This window comes from Bactrocera oleae, chromosome 2 (genome assembly GCF_042242935.1).
Source record: "Bactrocera oleae isolate idBacOlea1 chromosome 2, idBacOlea1, whole genome shotgun sequence".
NCBI lineage: Eukaryota > Metazoa > Arthropoda > Insecta > Diptera > Tephritidae > Bactrocera > Bactrocera oleae.
The window spans coordinates 66,642,516-66,658,441 of NC_091536.1; the positions used below are offsets into that span (position 1 = coordinate 66,642,516).

At 35.3% G+C, this 15,926-nt stretch overlaps 1 protein-coding gene across 3 annotated transcripts in view; it reads left to right on the forward strand.

Moving 5' to 3' along the window:
• Positions 1-15,926, forward strand: part of LOC106615128 (endoplasmic reticulum aminopeptidase 2) — a 63,206-nt gene that overhangs the window by 27,899 nt on the left and 19,381 nt on the right. For 2 of the 3 annotated variants that reach the window (XM_070105531.1, XM_070105530.1), the window contains one exon: positions 13,892-14,029. In XM_070105531.1, the coding sequence (XP_069961632.1) occupies positions 13,892-14,029 (138 nt within the window). Of the gene's footprint in view, positions 1-10,778; positions 11,312-13,891; positions 14,030-15,926 lie in introns of those variants that run through there. The other variant, XM_014231192.3, reaches the window with a different exon arrangement.

A 15,926-nucleotide genomic window follows, 5' to 3' on the forward strand; every position in this document is an offset into this window, starting at 1 on the left:
TGTACATAATTCACAAGAAAAGTATAAAGATACACATCAGAATTATATTGAAAAACAGATAGTGCTAATGCTACTCTGGTACGCGTATATCGGTAATACTAACTTACATATACGATATATGATATACATATATGTTTGTATACACTTTAATAGAGCTTAGTATATACCACGACTTGCGTGTCAATAGCTATTATAATATAATATGTAAAATAATAATCAAATTCAATACTATCGAGGCGTCCTACTTAAGGACACGTTGAGATGTGATATTAAAGCTGATTCACTATGAAATTGACTTTGTGTTATTTATAATACTCTCGCATAAGTATATGTATAAAATAACTATGAATATAGGCTAGAAAAACTTAATAAAATGGTAAAATGAATATACCATACATTCAAAAATTACATCTGTTTATAGTTCCGTATTGACACCTCTTACATAGTTCGTGGTGTGGTGTGAGATCTTGGAAGTAGCTGTAAATAAGGAGTTTTACTGCGAAAGTTTAGCATATATAGTGAGTTTAGGGCGGTTCGTATCCATTAAATAATTTAAAAACTTAGTCTTAAAGTGAGAATGACTATCTATTGCAGAATAACCTATGGCAATACAGAGAAGTTGGTAAAAATGTGTCAATTATTCTAACAAATACGTTCTGGTAAAATTTTCAAAAGGAGCTTGATAAAAAATTGAAGATTTTATTAAGACTGGTGATATGAGGAAAGAACAAAGCAAGAAAGCTCAATATGACACTAACAACTTTGAATCAACAACAGCGACGCAGGTAGCTGAGGACTTGAATAAAATCGCTTGAAGAACCAAAAGGCAAGAAAAATTCTACAAAAGTATATACCCAACTCTTTTTGCAGAAAAATACTTAGAATCAATAATTGCAAAACTTTTTCCATTCTATTTGAAAAAGAATCCTTTAACAATTATTTTCTAATACAATAAGATTATGTGCGGCACAAGTTCAGTCGTTAAAATCCATAAATACTTTTCTGAAGTATGCCCGACGGCTAATTGACAATTCTCTTTGAATATCCAAGGAGACTTAGTCGATTGCTCCCCTCGAGGTTATTTTCAACAATATCAAAAAAGAAATCATTACATTGCCGTTACAAACAATCAACTAGTTAACAAACTTGCTTAAGTACACACAGATTTATGTACTTGTATGTGAGCATATAATTGTACTACGCAGGCGAGTAATCAATGATTTTCCGATAAAATAGCTTTGGGCATAGACGTCATCATAATTATCAGCATTAGCATCAGCTCGAACGTTCAAAAATTAATGCGAATAGACGTCGCTTGAGATGATGACGACAAACGTACATATGCATAACTATATCGATGGCGATGACGTGGAAGGATCGGGTGATGCGCAGGTTGGTTGTGATGGCAACGCTTGTACATAGTGTGTGGTGTCCGCAATGGTGCTATTAATGGTGAATCCACAGTGACATAAAATGTAACTTTGATGGGTTTGCGAACGAGTTTTGTGGAATGCTTATCGCATGGGTTGCGTGGTTGTGCACAATGCTTATCGTTAGTAACACACACCAGTGCAGTATAGTTACAAATTTGTGGAATTGCAGTGCAAGACAAAAGTGAGTGGACATTTACTGTCAGACGCAGTCACCATTCAGCATTCCTTTGAGGGAATTTGTAATCTATAGATTACCCAATAAACCAAATAAACCAATGATAAACAAGAAGTTCATTTTTATCGAATAAATTATATGCTAATTAATACTAATATATATTTTATAGCCGATATCGGCGGTTCCGACAAATGAGCAGCTACTTGAAAAGGAAAGGACGTGTAGAAAATTTCAGATCAATTACTCAAAAACTGAGTTGGCGTATATTCAGACGCACAGACCGACAGACGGACATTTTGAAATCAATCCAGCTCGCCAGCTGGTTATTTATATACAACTTTATAGGGTACTCAACGTTTCCTTGTGTCCGTGGCAAATTTAATATATCTTGTTCAGTGTATAAAAACTGAAACAAATTGGACTTGCAATAAAATAAGGTCGACTTAAGTCATAAAATTAGAATAAGTCAAATTAGAACTCATGATGAGATATGCACTGTCACAGTTACAGAAGTAAACTAGGGAACATGCTTCCATGTTTATTATATTCTGTAAACTGAGAGAGTCATGTGGATTTTAAAATGTTGATATATGAAAAGTAAGCATGGCTGTTGTTAATTTTGACTCAAGTTAGCGGAAGTACAGACGCACGAACGAACAGACAGTCATTGAGATTTCAACTCGTCTCGTCTTTCTGGTCATTTATATATATCTATATCAATCTTTTTTAGTTTTACGTGATACATACAACCGTTAGGAGAACATAACTTCACAACTACTCCATCACAAAATGTGTTTTAAAAGTAGACTTCAAGCTATCAGATTCAACTTATTTTATTCGACATTCGAAAATTATGTTTATTGGGTTATCCCTCTTGACGCTTGTATGCAAACATTCGCTATATATATTGGTACGCTCGAGTTTGCATTTGTTGTTAATGTGTAATGTTTCCACTGTGTGGCTTGTTCCGAAGTCTACAACTATTAACAGCATCAACTCACCACCACAATTTCCCAAACCATTTAGAAGAGGGTTGATTTCCTATTTTTTTCCATTGTTGAATTATTTTATTGTGTGCATATACAAACATACATACATTTTATGTGTTGATTTTAGCATTATTTGTTGAGCATTGTATTTGGTGTGTATATTCTATAGGATTCTTTAATGAAATTACCATGGAGGAAGTGCCGGTTGGGAAGTCCACGACACAAGGCATATACCTACATATACCTATATATACATGCACAGTGGAACAATGTTGAAAATATTTTAAAGTAGCTAATTTTTGTTTTTTAATAAGTATAATAATAAATAAATTTTTTTTTTCTCCTAAAAAATGAATGAAACTTTACTATTTAGTACAGTTATTTGTCATATGTGACATTCACAATAGTAAAATTTGTCTAAAATCTTCAAAACAAAACTTAGTAGCACTGAAGAAAGCAGTTATACCGCTTTAATTAGATATCTGCATACTTTTTTGAAACTGATTCAACTTTTACATGGAAATGGTAAGGCAACTTTCAGAGTCGGTGAGAAAACTTGTCCGAATCGGCTGTACTTAATTATAAATTATTTTGGTCTTGAATTTGAGATACTTTTGAGCACTTTTTTTTAAATCACCGATTATTAAAGTAGATTAAATTCTGTTCTGCCTTGCGAGTGGATACAACCACTTCATCCGAAATACTGAGGCATATTGCTGAAAACAATCAAAGGTTACCTAAAATGGTTAATCCTTACGGTACTAATAAAGAAGTCTCATGGATTTTAGGTTTAACTCTAAATTTCGCCAGCTTTAGCATGAAAATAAGTGATAATCTAACAATGTTTAAAGTGAAAAGTTTATGATGGATAAATATCATACCCACTAAACATTTCAAAATCGATGCCGAAAGCTGTAAAAGATGTTTGTGAAACAATCAATTCCCAATCTGCTAACTCAAACGATGATGGAAGATAATGAATAAAAACTCCAAATCGGAAATATTTACAAGGGGATAATAATGATTTGTTTTAAAATACGTGAAAATGTAGTTTTGTTTTTTAGTCCGGATCAAATTTTGTATATGTTTTTAAGATGTCAACCACCTTTATTCTTTCTAGCTTCCCTTGTACTAGAGTTGAGACTTCCTCTTAATTAATTTCAAACAGCTCATGATTATGAGGGAATCTAAGAATTTGCTAATTCTTCAGGTTGCTCTTCGTCCCAAATGCGGCAATCTTGCTTGTTTACATACTCATTGAGCCAGAAATGGGCCTCATCGCTGAACAAAATTTGGCTTGAAAACGTCGGATCTTCTTGGAACTTTTCAAGGGTCCATACAGCGAAGCAATATCGCTTGGCAAGATCAAGCAGCTTCCGTTCTTGCACACGCTGTACAAAACTTTCAATTTCTTTATGTAAAATGCGCCAAGTCAGTCCGAGTTGCTGCGAAAGGCACCGACTAGACTATTTTCTTACTGCGTGCTGGATTCAGTCAAATATTATGCTGGGTCTCATAAGTGATGGTGTTACGAATAGTAGGATCAGTAGGCCGATTATGTTGACCATAAATTGAGCGAAGCTCGCGAAAAACATTCTTTACAGAACGTTAATTTTCGTAATAAAGTTTGTAAACATTGTTCAGGCGTAAGTCTTTCCCTGATGAAATGCCAATCAATACTGAACAAAAATAACATGACAGCTTGACACAACTCACGCGTGATCTGCCAATAAAACGCTATTGTTTGTGATGTGTGTCTTGAAGTTTAAAAACAGATGGAGAAGAGAAAACCTTGAAGAGATTGACATTGTCTGCATATTGCGACTATTCTTCGATCTAAACGCTTTTAATAACCCAAGGTTTTGCAAATCTGATTTTCAAATTCAAAAATTACGGAAAAAATTTCAGCAACAACTTAAAATTTACTTACAACTTCAGAATATCTTGAGAAAACTCGGCATTTTTGAACTGCTAAAATTTTATAACATTAAAGCTACAAATAAAACTCTTCACTCGACACAACATCTAATCGTAGAATTTATGGCGTGAATATATGAGCGCAGACATTCATTGACATTGGCACATTATGAGGGATTCCCCAAAACGATAAATATCCAAAGCATTTAAATGGCAGTCAGCTCACAAGCAGCGCTGATATCGAGAACATCTCTTAAATACTATGTACTAAACACACACTCAAACGAAATACTAAAAACGGAAGTAAGTGAAAGGCAAAAGGCGCCGAATAACAACACACATACACGCGTTTCTCTATACTTCCGAGCAGACAATGCGAATATTCGATAGTCGTTTGCAATGTATGTTTGTAATTTGAGTGCTTTTGTGTGTGTGTCTCGTTAAGTGCGCTTCGGTGCGTGCATTTGATGTGCTCGATGGGCTAAAAGCCGGGTGGTTTTAATGACTTAAAAGGAGCGTGGGTGACAGGAGGGTTGCTAGGTAAATGGATTTTGAGCCGGCGTAGTTGCTTGAGTGGAGGGAGGCAACAGAGGGTGGCAACTGCCAATGTTGACAGTGGAAAACCACCTGAAATAACACCAATTCGCGGCACATCAACAATATAAGGTATCAGCGCCGGCAGCTGGCGCGCCAAACTATGTGGGAAACTTTTCGAAAACTTGCGCTCAAATAGACGAACGACGCATGAGCTTACGAACTTTTGGGAACGCACGATTTTGTGCAGGATTAATACAGTGTTTACATGTAACGTACATAACGTTGAGTAGAGACTTGCCGAAAACAGAGAAATGCTCTCGCGAGCATAAATCGCCAACTATTAGCTTCGCGTACCGCGATTTCCAGCAGATGTAAGTTTATCGCCGAATGAATCGCATGCGCTGCAACGGTTAGGTGGTGAAGCACCAAGCGCTACACCAAAGCAGTGAAATAATAAAAGAAACAGTGCAACAATAACAACAAATGCTTCTTCAGTTTAACAGGCTAGAGAGTTTATGTGTGTGGGGGTTGCGCGTTGTTGCGCTCTTCAAGCGGTTAGTTGGAACTTCACTTTGGGCACTGGCAGTGAACAGCATCCAGTTGGGAAACGTCTGTAAGCGCAAACAACACACTGACGGACCGCGCGTCCGCTATTGGGCTTGTCTTAAACAAATAAACAATTTTTGGATTTTAAATGTGTTTGCTACATAAATAAAAATTTATAAATATTACTGAAAAAGTGTGAAGAAAAATTGCATATAAAACTTGAATTCGCTAACGATGTGTTGAAGAAAAAAAGTCGTATGCGATATTTACGCATACAAATATAAATATATTAAAGCAGAACCTTGTCCGGTATCAAGTTCAAGCAGCACGGCGGCATAGCGGCTGGGCGGCTGATAAATTATCTATGCCGCAGACAAGGCAGCCACGGCGTATGATGCATGTTTGAGGCGACGCAGTGCGGGCATGAAAAAGTTGTCGCGAAATCGTATGGAAATTATAAGAAAAATTAATTACATTTGGATTTCTAAAATCGGATTAATAGCATGTAATACGTTTATGCTTATAAGTGATACATGTGCTGCTTTTATTCAACATTAACTACGCGTACTTGCGCTGTTTTGCCTATACGCCCCTAAATGTATGCAACAGCAGCATTAAAGTGAATATACACAGGGAGTGAGTGGCGTTGTTGTAGCAATAGCACAACGGAGTGCCGTTATAGCTGTTGTAAATTAACAGTTGTTGTAATGTGCAAGCGTATATTTAATTTGTGTGAAGTGAAGTGAAAATATTGCGTATACGCCACCGGGGACCGCAGTACGGCGCGTGATGGCAAAGAAAGTGTTTCTTTCTTTTGTATGTGTGTAACAAAAGTGAAAATCTACAGTTGTAAGAAAGTAGCGCATACAAGTGTTATTGAATTTTCCAAGCCCAGTTAGTCAGCGTCTCTTTGGCAAAAGGCAAAGAAATTGTGGCGATTGCTTTGAAGAAATTATATATATTCTTAACTAGAGTTAGATGCACGCGAAAGTTAAGTTTAGCTAACTAGCGTGTTACTTAGATATACAAACTTACTAAGCAGTAGGCATAGCACTGTGGTGTAAGGGGCCTACACGGCGTGTACTTGATATTTAACCTACAAAGTAAATGTCAAGATGTTGGTAGCGCTTTGCTTGGGAGGGTGTACAGAAATTATTGTGCGCTCTAAAAATACATACACACAACAGTTTTTTGCCATTTAATTATATATATTTATAGCGCTTGTAGGTTTGTTGTTGGGTCTGCTGGCGAATCACTTCCGCAGTTTGTGACTTCCTGTGTCTATTTATTAAAGGCAAACGCTAACTACACTCCAATAAAAACACTTGGTCATTTGAATTGGCTAAATTAAAGCAGCAAAGGTCACAAACACACATACATAAACACAAATTTGTTGTTGGTATGTATAATCAAGCAACAAAATGAAAACCGCGCGGCGAGGCATAAATGTTAAAAGTAAAAAGCAAAATAAATGCAACACAAATAGAAACTGTGCCTTTAAGCCAAATCCAGCAAAAGAAAAATTGAAATAAAATGCAAATAAATCGGAAAAAAATTATATACAATGCAGCACCACAGCGAACAGCGTTTGTGACAGCAGCGGCAGCGTTGAAAGAAAAGTAAAAATGAGTACAAGTGAAAAAGAATACATTGGAAAGCGCACTATTGACATACATACGCCGCGCATTTGTGTGCGCCTGCCTTTCCGCCTGCACCGTCTCGCTTGTGCGCTCTGCTTTGTGCTGCTTAGCTTGACAGCAAAGACACTTCATGCACTCCACAACGCTTTGACGCTGCTTTAACCGACTTGACTGGCAAGCGTGAAGGCTTTTAGAGATATACACACATACAACTCAAAAACAATGCATATAGAAGGCTTAAAAGAAACGCCAACGCATGTGTTTTTATAATGTATTTAATAATATATATTTCTATCTTAATTTTTGACAAAGTTTCATAAAATTTAATTTTGTAATTACCTTACCTTCTTCAATTTCCTGTTTTAATGCCTGAAAGCGAAATGTTTTTGCTGGAAAATAGCTTTTAATGCTCTTAAGCATATTCCATTGCTTTTTTAACTTTTTTATGTTCTTAAACGTTTTTCTTTTCAACTTTCTAACCGTCGCGCTCATATATTTGATTCGCTTTGCAGCCTGGAATTAGTTTAACATTCACTGAGCTTAACTGGCGCCTAAAAGTGTACTTCAGTATTTACTCGCTCTCTCTCTCACTTTTTATCCTCGCTTCCTATTTCTCTCAAATGTTTTACACTGCTCTCCGCTCTCTATCACTCTCTACCCATACACTTTTCGCCGAAAATCCTCCGGTGGTTTGCGGTTTCGTTTATTCTTTCATTTTATTTCCTATTTAGTAAAAGTCCCGCCATTGGCATTTGACGCACTAATACTTGTACACACCTATATAGTCCGCTTTTATCTGTACATAGAAGCATGTGGTTTAATGTTTGCGGCAATCATATGTTGAGCGCGTGTAAACAAAACTGCAGCACAAAACGGAATTGCGGCTGTCGTTTCTAATAATAATAACAGAAATAAAATGTCGTAATCAAAATAAATAGCTTCTGACATTCGGACTAAGAAAGTCGTATGTATGCGCTTGAACGCATTTCCGGCAACAAGCGCAGTAATTATACTTGGCCTTTTATTAGAACGCAAATCAATATAAAGCCTCACGTTTAATATGGAAGTCGATTTTTACCTAAAAATATAAATTTACTATAAAAATATAAATCGTCTGTTTTGTACTTATGTCAAAAATATTTTTCTACCACTAACCACTACTTCTAATAATTGCAGAAGTCTCCAACTACAAGCTCAGGTAATAAAGTTATCGCGATCGATTACGAATGAATTTAGCTAATCTCTTCTGCAGTCAATTGGGCTACTCAGGTAACCAGGTTTATCTCAAAAGTAAAGTAATTTTCCAGTTTTCGAGATAGTGGTTTCGAATGATTTCGGAAGTACTTGACAAATTTGTCATTTCACATACAATACTTGCTCCGGAAGAACATTTGCAAATCGTGCAAATTTATAACCAAGCCACCAGCGAGGAAGACCTTTTTTGATTAAAAGGGGACCTTAATAAACAAATTTGTCACATTTGGAGTGATGATAACCCACAAGCCAGTATTGAGACGCCGTTACATCATCGAAAATCATCCAGTTAATGGAGAACGGTATAAACCCATAATTAATGAATTTTCCTGCCTGAATTGGAGGGTGTTGATGTGGCCGACCTTGGGATTTAACAAGATGGCGCTACATGCCTTATAGCCAAGGAAACAATCTATTTTTTATTTTTTTGTGTGCTTATGTCTACGCAGCTAAGCCCGAGACGATTGACGCCTTGGAGGAGTATATTGGCGTTATATTGCTGACATACGGCCCCAATTGCTGCAAAAACTGGTTGATAATTAGACCTCGTGATATAATGTCATGAGAGCACTACTTTGATTTCCCAGGACTTAAACAGTGCACAAAAACCATATGAAACCATTTAAATAAGGTTGGGATACAAAAAGAAGCGCAGTGTATGGGTACCACACAAGTTAACGCAAGACAACCGTATGGGCCGAGTTTCCATCTGCGAATTGCTACCGAATAGCAACAAAATCGATTCATTTCTGAGGCGGATAGTTACTGGTGATGAATAGTGAGTTACTTAGGACAACGTCAAGCGAAAATGGTCATGGTCAAAAACAGATTTTTGGCTGTGTTTGAATCGAAAAGAAATAGTAATGACTGAAAGAAATATTAAAGGTTAAGTTTCCAGAATTTCATTAGAAGCTCAAGCCAAAGAAAATGTAAATAAGTTAATCATCACTTTAAAGCACTGCTCTCTCTTGTTAAAAAATGCACCCTAAAAAGCCTCATTAAAGCTGTGTAACCTTTATCTTCAGCAATTAGTATGTGTTTTTAGACTGGCGTGTAATAAAACTGGCTTACATGATAAATACAAATGTTTTTTCATTGATTTAAAAAATAAAATAAATTGTTCGATTCGCCATTCACTAAAGCTTGGCGAAATTTCGAATAGTTAGTTTGAATGTAGTTTTGCAACTAGTACCGATACCAGTTGAATAGTTAAATATGCTTCCGTGGCTCTTTTTAATCTCATAGCACAGCTGTTTGGCAAATATTCACCCAAAGCTAGAACTTGTATTCACTAATTCAATGCGACATTGAAAACATGCGAAAGCAAAAATTTCATATAAAGTAAGAGACCAAAATTATCGAGAAGGTATGAATAAGGGTAGGTAGTGGAGCATACATCAGCGATGCTGTAGGCTGGAGGCCTCACGTTTATTTGATTACTATACTGTTTTACAAAAACACAAACAACAGAAAGGACACGGCGGCAGCGATACCGGCAAAAGTACATTGGTAAGGCTGATTAAGGTGATGGAGATGGAAGATATGTCCTACTATGCATAAAAAGGTGTACGGGGGTGGGTCGTAGCTGAGGTGGGTGGATGTTGTGGTAGACTCTATGCTGAGTGTTTCAAGTAGTAACTGCATTTGCGCCAAAAGTTTTTATACAAGAATGTGTCTGTGTATTTTCGGCTGTCTGCCCGTCTGGACGTAGTCTTCTTGAAATTGTCTGCCTGCCCTTTTGAGCCGGCCACCTACACAGCGTGTCCTTTGTGTTTCTGACTCTTCGCATTTTTCATTTATTACATTTATTCGGATTACAAGAGACGACAAAGATTGCGCGATTGTCGACGCAACGGAACAAGGAGACGGCGAAATTTTCGAACACTTTAAACGGAAGGCCGTAAGCGATAAACTACCCCAAAATAAAAAGAGACTTCTGTAGTTTTTTCCCTGCTGATGGCGACAACGTGCCTGCGTTGAATTTGAAATTCAACCTTTTTGGAATTTCCATTTTTTATTTATATTTATTTTTATGTTTTATTTTTTTTTTTAATTTTTTTTTTGAGCCGCTGCAGGTGTGCTTGTTGGCAAGGACATGCCGAAAGGATGCCCACGAAAATCAGTATTCGGCTATGTTTGTACTTTTAGTTGAATAAAATATGAGCTGGATTAAGTGGGATGCAGTCGGCGTTCATAATGATTACCGAGATTTCTATGCCGTGAAGTGTTTTGTTGACTTGAGCTTGTTTACATTTTGCCGGCAGACTCGACTAACTGGGCAGCACTTCAAAGTGAATTTGCACACGAAAAAATAGTGTATTAAAAAGCAGTGAACTCGCTTTTGCAAACTTTGTTTCTAACGGTTTATGTTTGGTTATTTTTTGCGTCTACTGACTAACGGTAAAATTAGTTTAACCTTAGGAAAGGTACAATAAATAATGTAAAATCCGCTATTTAAATCACCACAATACAAAAAAAAATATAAAACAAAATTCATCACTCAAAAATTAAGTTCATTTAATTATTATATTAGAAAATATTCAAATACAACTTAACTAAAAAAGTAAGTGCTCGCGCATGTAAGTGATTTACGTCTTCAACGTCGAACGAACGAATTCGCGGCCACGTCGTTTTCTCTTTCGTTCTACGTGTCTTAAGTCAAACGCAAAAATTCGTACGTATTGGCAGGAAGACAAAGGTCAGCGGGCCCCGTTAAGATATCGTTCGTTGGCGGCGGTCAGAGAGGTTCGAAAGTTTGGCGACGCGAACGCATCGAAATGACAAATGATCCAGATTTAGATGACTGTGCCTTTCTATCAGGTATAAACATATACATATGTACATATAATTAATGAGAAACTTCTACATGGAGATGAGCAATATTATTGATTATTTTGTTGAAGAAAGATTCGTACAGCATGTTTTTCAAGCGTCTTTTATGGATGTTTTTGGCACTCTCTTAATTGTTATACGTACGGGTTTGATAATTCGATATTAGCTCTTATCGATATATTATTTTCTATTGTTTTTGGTGAAGTCTTATAATTTTAATAAATTAAAAAAAAATATTTGTCATAAGAGTGTAACCTTAAAGTTGTGTTTAATTTCAACTACCAAGTGATTCCTTTGAAGTATTTCGAAGACTCTGGACTTAATTTATAGTCGTTAATATTACATTTATATACCCTACATTGGTACATCCTGGCGACAAATATGCAAGATCTGGATAAAAGTTTTGTGGGAAGTTAATAATAGGATTTTAATAAAGCTATGTATAATTTGTCATCTCGCGCTTAGAAGTGATTGCTTGCATGGGTACATAATAGGCGTGTCATTGCCCACTTTTGGGTTAAATTAATTTAATTTAAACGTAATTTGGTTCACAGCATAGTTGCAAAAATCAAGTATCAATGATGATATCGAAATAAAACTTAGCCAAAATAGTGACCTTGTTTTGTGGTTGCACACATCTTAATATAATCGAAATACGACCATATATTTTTTAGCCCCCAGATATCGCATATACGGACATCCGTCTATGGCTGATTTTATAACGAATTGTCTTAATCGTACCATGAATTGCGCTGGAATCTATGTGCAAAAAATAATTATTTTCGTTATTCCAGTTAACTATAGGTATTCCGAATGTATCGGTCAAAGTCGGTGTTATCTTAGAAAAACTGTCTTGGCATTTAATTTTTGGTTTTGCATAGTTTATTATAATGCCAAAAGCAGATGAACAGCAGTCCAAATATTGGTCTAACCCCCATATATAATATATAATTTAAGGATTTCCGCTTCACTTTTTTTACTATATTGCTGAAAATACGAATAATTTTATAAAGTCAATCGGAACTTTGAAATTCTAATATTGGTTATATGGAGACTAGGGATAGTATTGACCCGATTTTATTCATGTTTCGGAAATGTCTCCAGAAAAAGGTGCTATATGATATAAAGTCAACGCATGGTATAAAGTCAACCGACAGTTTGAATTATAATAGGTGTATGTAAGCTAGAAAAAGTATTCACCTGCTCTAAGCTATTTTATTCATAAGGACAAACTGTCATTAGGAAGACATGCTCTCTGAACTATTAGACTCACTCACTTATTGACCGATATATACGGTATAACGTCAACCAGAAGTTCGAAAATCTTCATATGCGCTATTAGGGGAATTTTATCAATATACCAATTTTATTCATTTTTGAAACGAGGGTATATTATTATCAAAAAAATATAATATCCTCTCCGAATAGCAATAATATATCTCACAGATTAAGCGATAATTTAGCAAAAGGGTCAGCCACATGCATTATATTGCACAAATAAGGGGGGCTAGAGATTTTCACAAGTTTTAAACTTGAGATGACATACCGTAAAGGCACTATTTTTGCAAAGTTTTATTCCTTCCCGTTATCCAGTGGGGCTTGATTTATATACTGTAAAATAAAAAGAATCAGATAAAATTAAAATTGCGTTATTGGTAAGTAGGCGACAACCATCATTTGGTTGCTATCGCTTCAGCAGCTTGTAAGACATTAACATTAAACCTCCGCAGATGGCCCTCCCTAATTCGATTCATTGTATTAAATAATAGCTATGATATGGAGCTTAATAATGGCACTTTATAGGTTTTCCATTAATGACATTTTGTGGTCCTGACAATAGTCCGATCATTTCGCCAATTAATTAAAGCAATTTTTACTCAAGCATAGCTTGCACAGATGGACGGACAAACAGTCAACTGGATATTAACTCGTCTCTTCATCCTGATGATTTATATATACATAACTCTGTATCTATCTCGAATCGTTTTAAGTGATACAAACAATCATTAAATGAACTAAACTATTATACTCTGTAGCAACATGTTGCCAGAGCATAAAAATTAAGGTCTTGAATTGAGTCCAGATAAAAAAAATTTTAATTTTTAAAAGTTTTAAATTTTAACGGACGTTACCAAGCAAAACTTTTTTTGTCAATATACCTTATTCTTATATAAAATGAGCACTTGTAGATATCACCGACAGCAACAATTCAATGAAATTCCAACAACGAAATCAAAAACAAATCAGCCAAAACAAAATAATTAAAGTAAAAATAATCGCAGCACTTAATCAAAACTACTACGCAGGAATAACCGAAATAAACTTTTGCGCCGTAACTGTCTGTTTTTAACTGTTGAATTCTTGTTGTTATTGTAGGTTTGAGTGCGCTTCCTAGTGCTTTCCGCACCGTGCCTCTTTAGTTTATTTAACTGTCTACACTTAATTCACTTGGCTCGGGCTTTGAGTGCTTTTACACAATGAAGAATATAATAAAAGATTTAAAAACAACAACAAAAATTCAAACAGAAACGAAATAAAAACGAATAAAGTTTTTAATTAAATTTACAGGTGGCGAATCGAGTGGTCGACAGACGCGTCAGGGAGTCGCTGTTTGCTCACAGAGGCGCGCGCTACTGGTTGCTGGCATCGTTTTGGGCTCGCTGCTGCTCACTGCGCTGATAATTGCCTATGCTGGACCGCAAAATGGTAGGTTGAAAACCAACTTGCGTGTGTGTGTGGATGTGAGTGTGTATTTGTGTGATTCAGTGCGCGGGTATCTAATACGAGTATTTTGTATGTGAACTATTTGTGGTTTTACGTACATACAGACATACTTATTTTTACAAAAATATACATACATATACATACAATTATATGGCAGCATATGTAAATGAAATATTTACGAATTTTTAAAAAGTTTTGCTATAGAAATTCATGCTAATATACAGCACCCCTGCAGTAAAATTATTAAGTAAACACATACATTTTTTTGGTTAATTTTTACCTCATCTGTGATCAAGAAATTTAAATAAATTTTAACCTAAACTTAATTTGACTATACCACCATGTAGTATATTGACTTTATCAAAGTCAAAGCCTAACCATGGCAAAAAAAAATAAAAATTTTGAAAAAAGGAGTTTTACCGCAAACATTTTCATTTTTGAATTTAATTGAAATTTAGACAAATTTTTTTCTAACTCAACTCAAAATCATTTCATAAAACCCTATGGCATCTAACAAATAAGTAGGTGTACCCATTGAAAAATATACTTATTTGACGAGTTTTACGATGCAAACCATCGTCGCGTATACAAAGCCGAGTCAGCTTCCAAATCATAGCATCACTTGATTGCATATATTATATGAAATACACTTATATAATATATTGTTAATATGCGTGTAAACTGCTCATATCGGCATATAACTGAGACACAAACTAACCGAACAAAATCAAGATAAATATCTTCCTAAACGATACTCTTTCCCTAATCAGCAACCCTAATTCGACTTGACGGCTTTTTATGTCAAGCAATGTGACTAAAAAGTAATAAAAAGTACTGAAGTTCACATTTTTTCTTATTTTAAATAGATGTACATTGTCTGCGATCGTTTGGTTATCTCTGAAACTATTTTTAAATTACACGGGCTATCAAATTAGAAAAACCAAATTTTTCGAATATTGGAAGCTTGTTAAATCAAACTATGTCTAATCCAAACAACACATTTACGCTCTGTGCAGAAGAAGAGTATTATTTAAATGTAGATACGTGGGCACAGCGGAATCGCAGTTAACTGTAAAGCCTACGAGGTGGAAAGAAAAGGCACCCTAGCCCCGTTATTAATAGAATGAGAACGAGTCAGTATTCCACTCGCTTCGAATGTTCTACTTCTGGAGAGCTGGGTTACGTGGGAAGGTCCTTTTGGCACAAGATCGATCGTAAGAGGCGCACTGAGCTCTCATCAAATCATTTACCAAATATGCTTATATCACTAATAAAATACTGTATGGGATTTAAGGAAAAACTTATATTTGATTATATATTGACAATTTAGATATTCAGAATAATCTCCATTTAAGGAGCATATATGTATATAAAACTGAAATTACTTTTAATTTTCTCGAAAATACAAATATTGTTTTCGATGCGACTCTTTCGATATCTCAAGTTCCAATCAGTAAATTTCTTTGAAATGTGAGATTCTTTAAATATCTTTCAATAGTATAAAAAACAAAAATTGAATATACATATTTTAATTTGTAATACTTTAATAAAACTTAAGAAAATTAAAAAAACCAGTGAAACAATTGACGTTTATGTTTAAGTAGTAGAAAATCAATCGATATTCGGACCTCTAGGCTAGAGTATTTCTTTAACGTTAGAATATATTATTGAGGTGTCCAACTCGATGTAGAAGAAATGGTTAGAATGTCGACCTTGTTAAAAATATCCCATTAAAATAACTACAAAATCAACGCATTTTTTAAGCTCAGAATTCCACTGATTGCCTTTAAATTATATGCTCTTATACCATAAATGCATTTATGCAATAACTCGCTTTTGACTAAATTTATTATATGCTTTCAATATGCTTACACTGCAA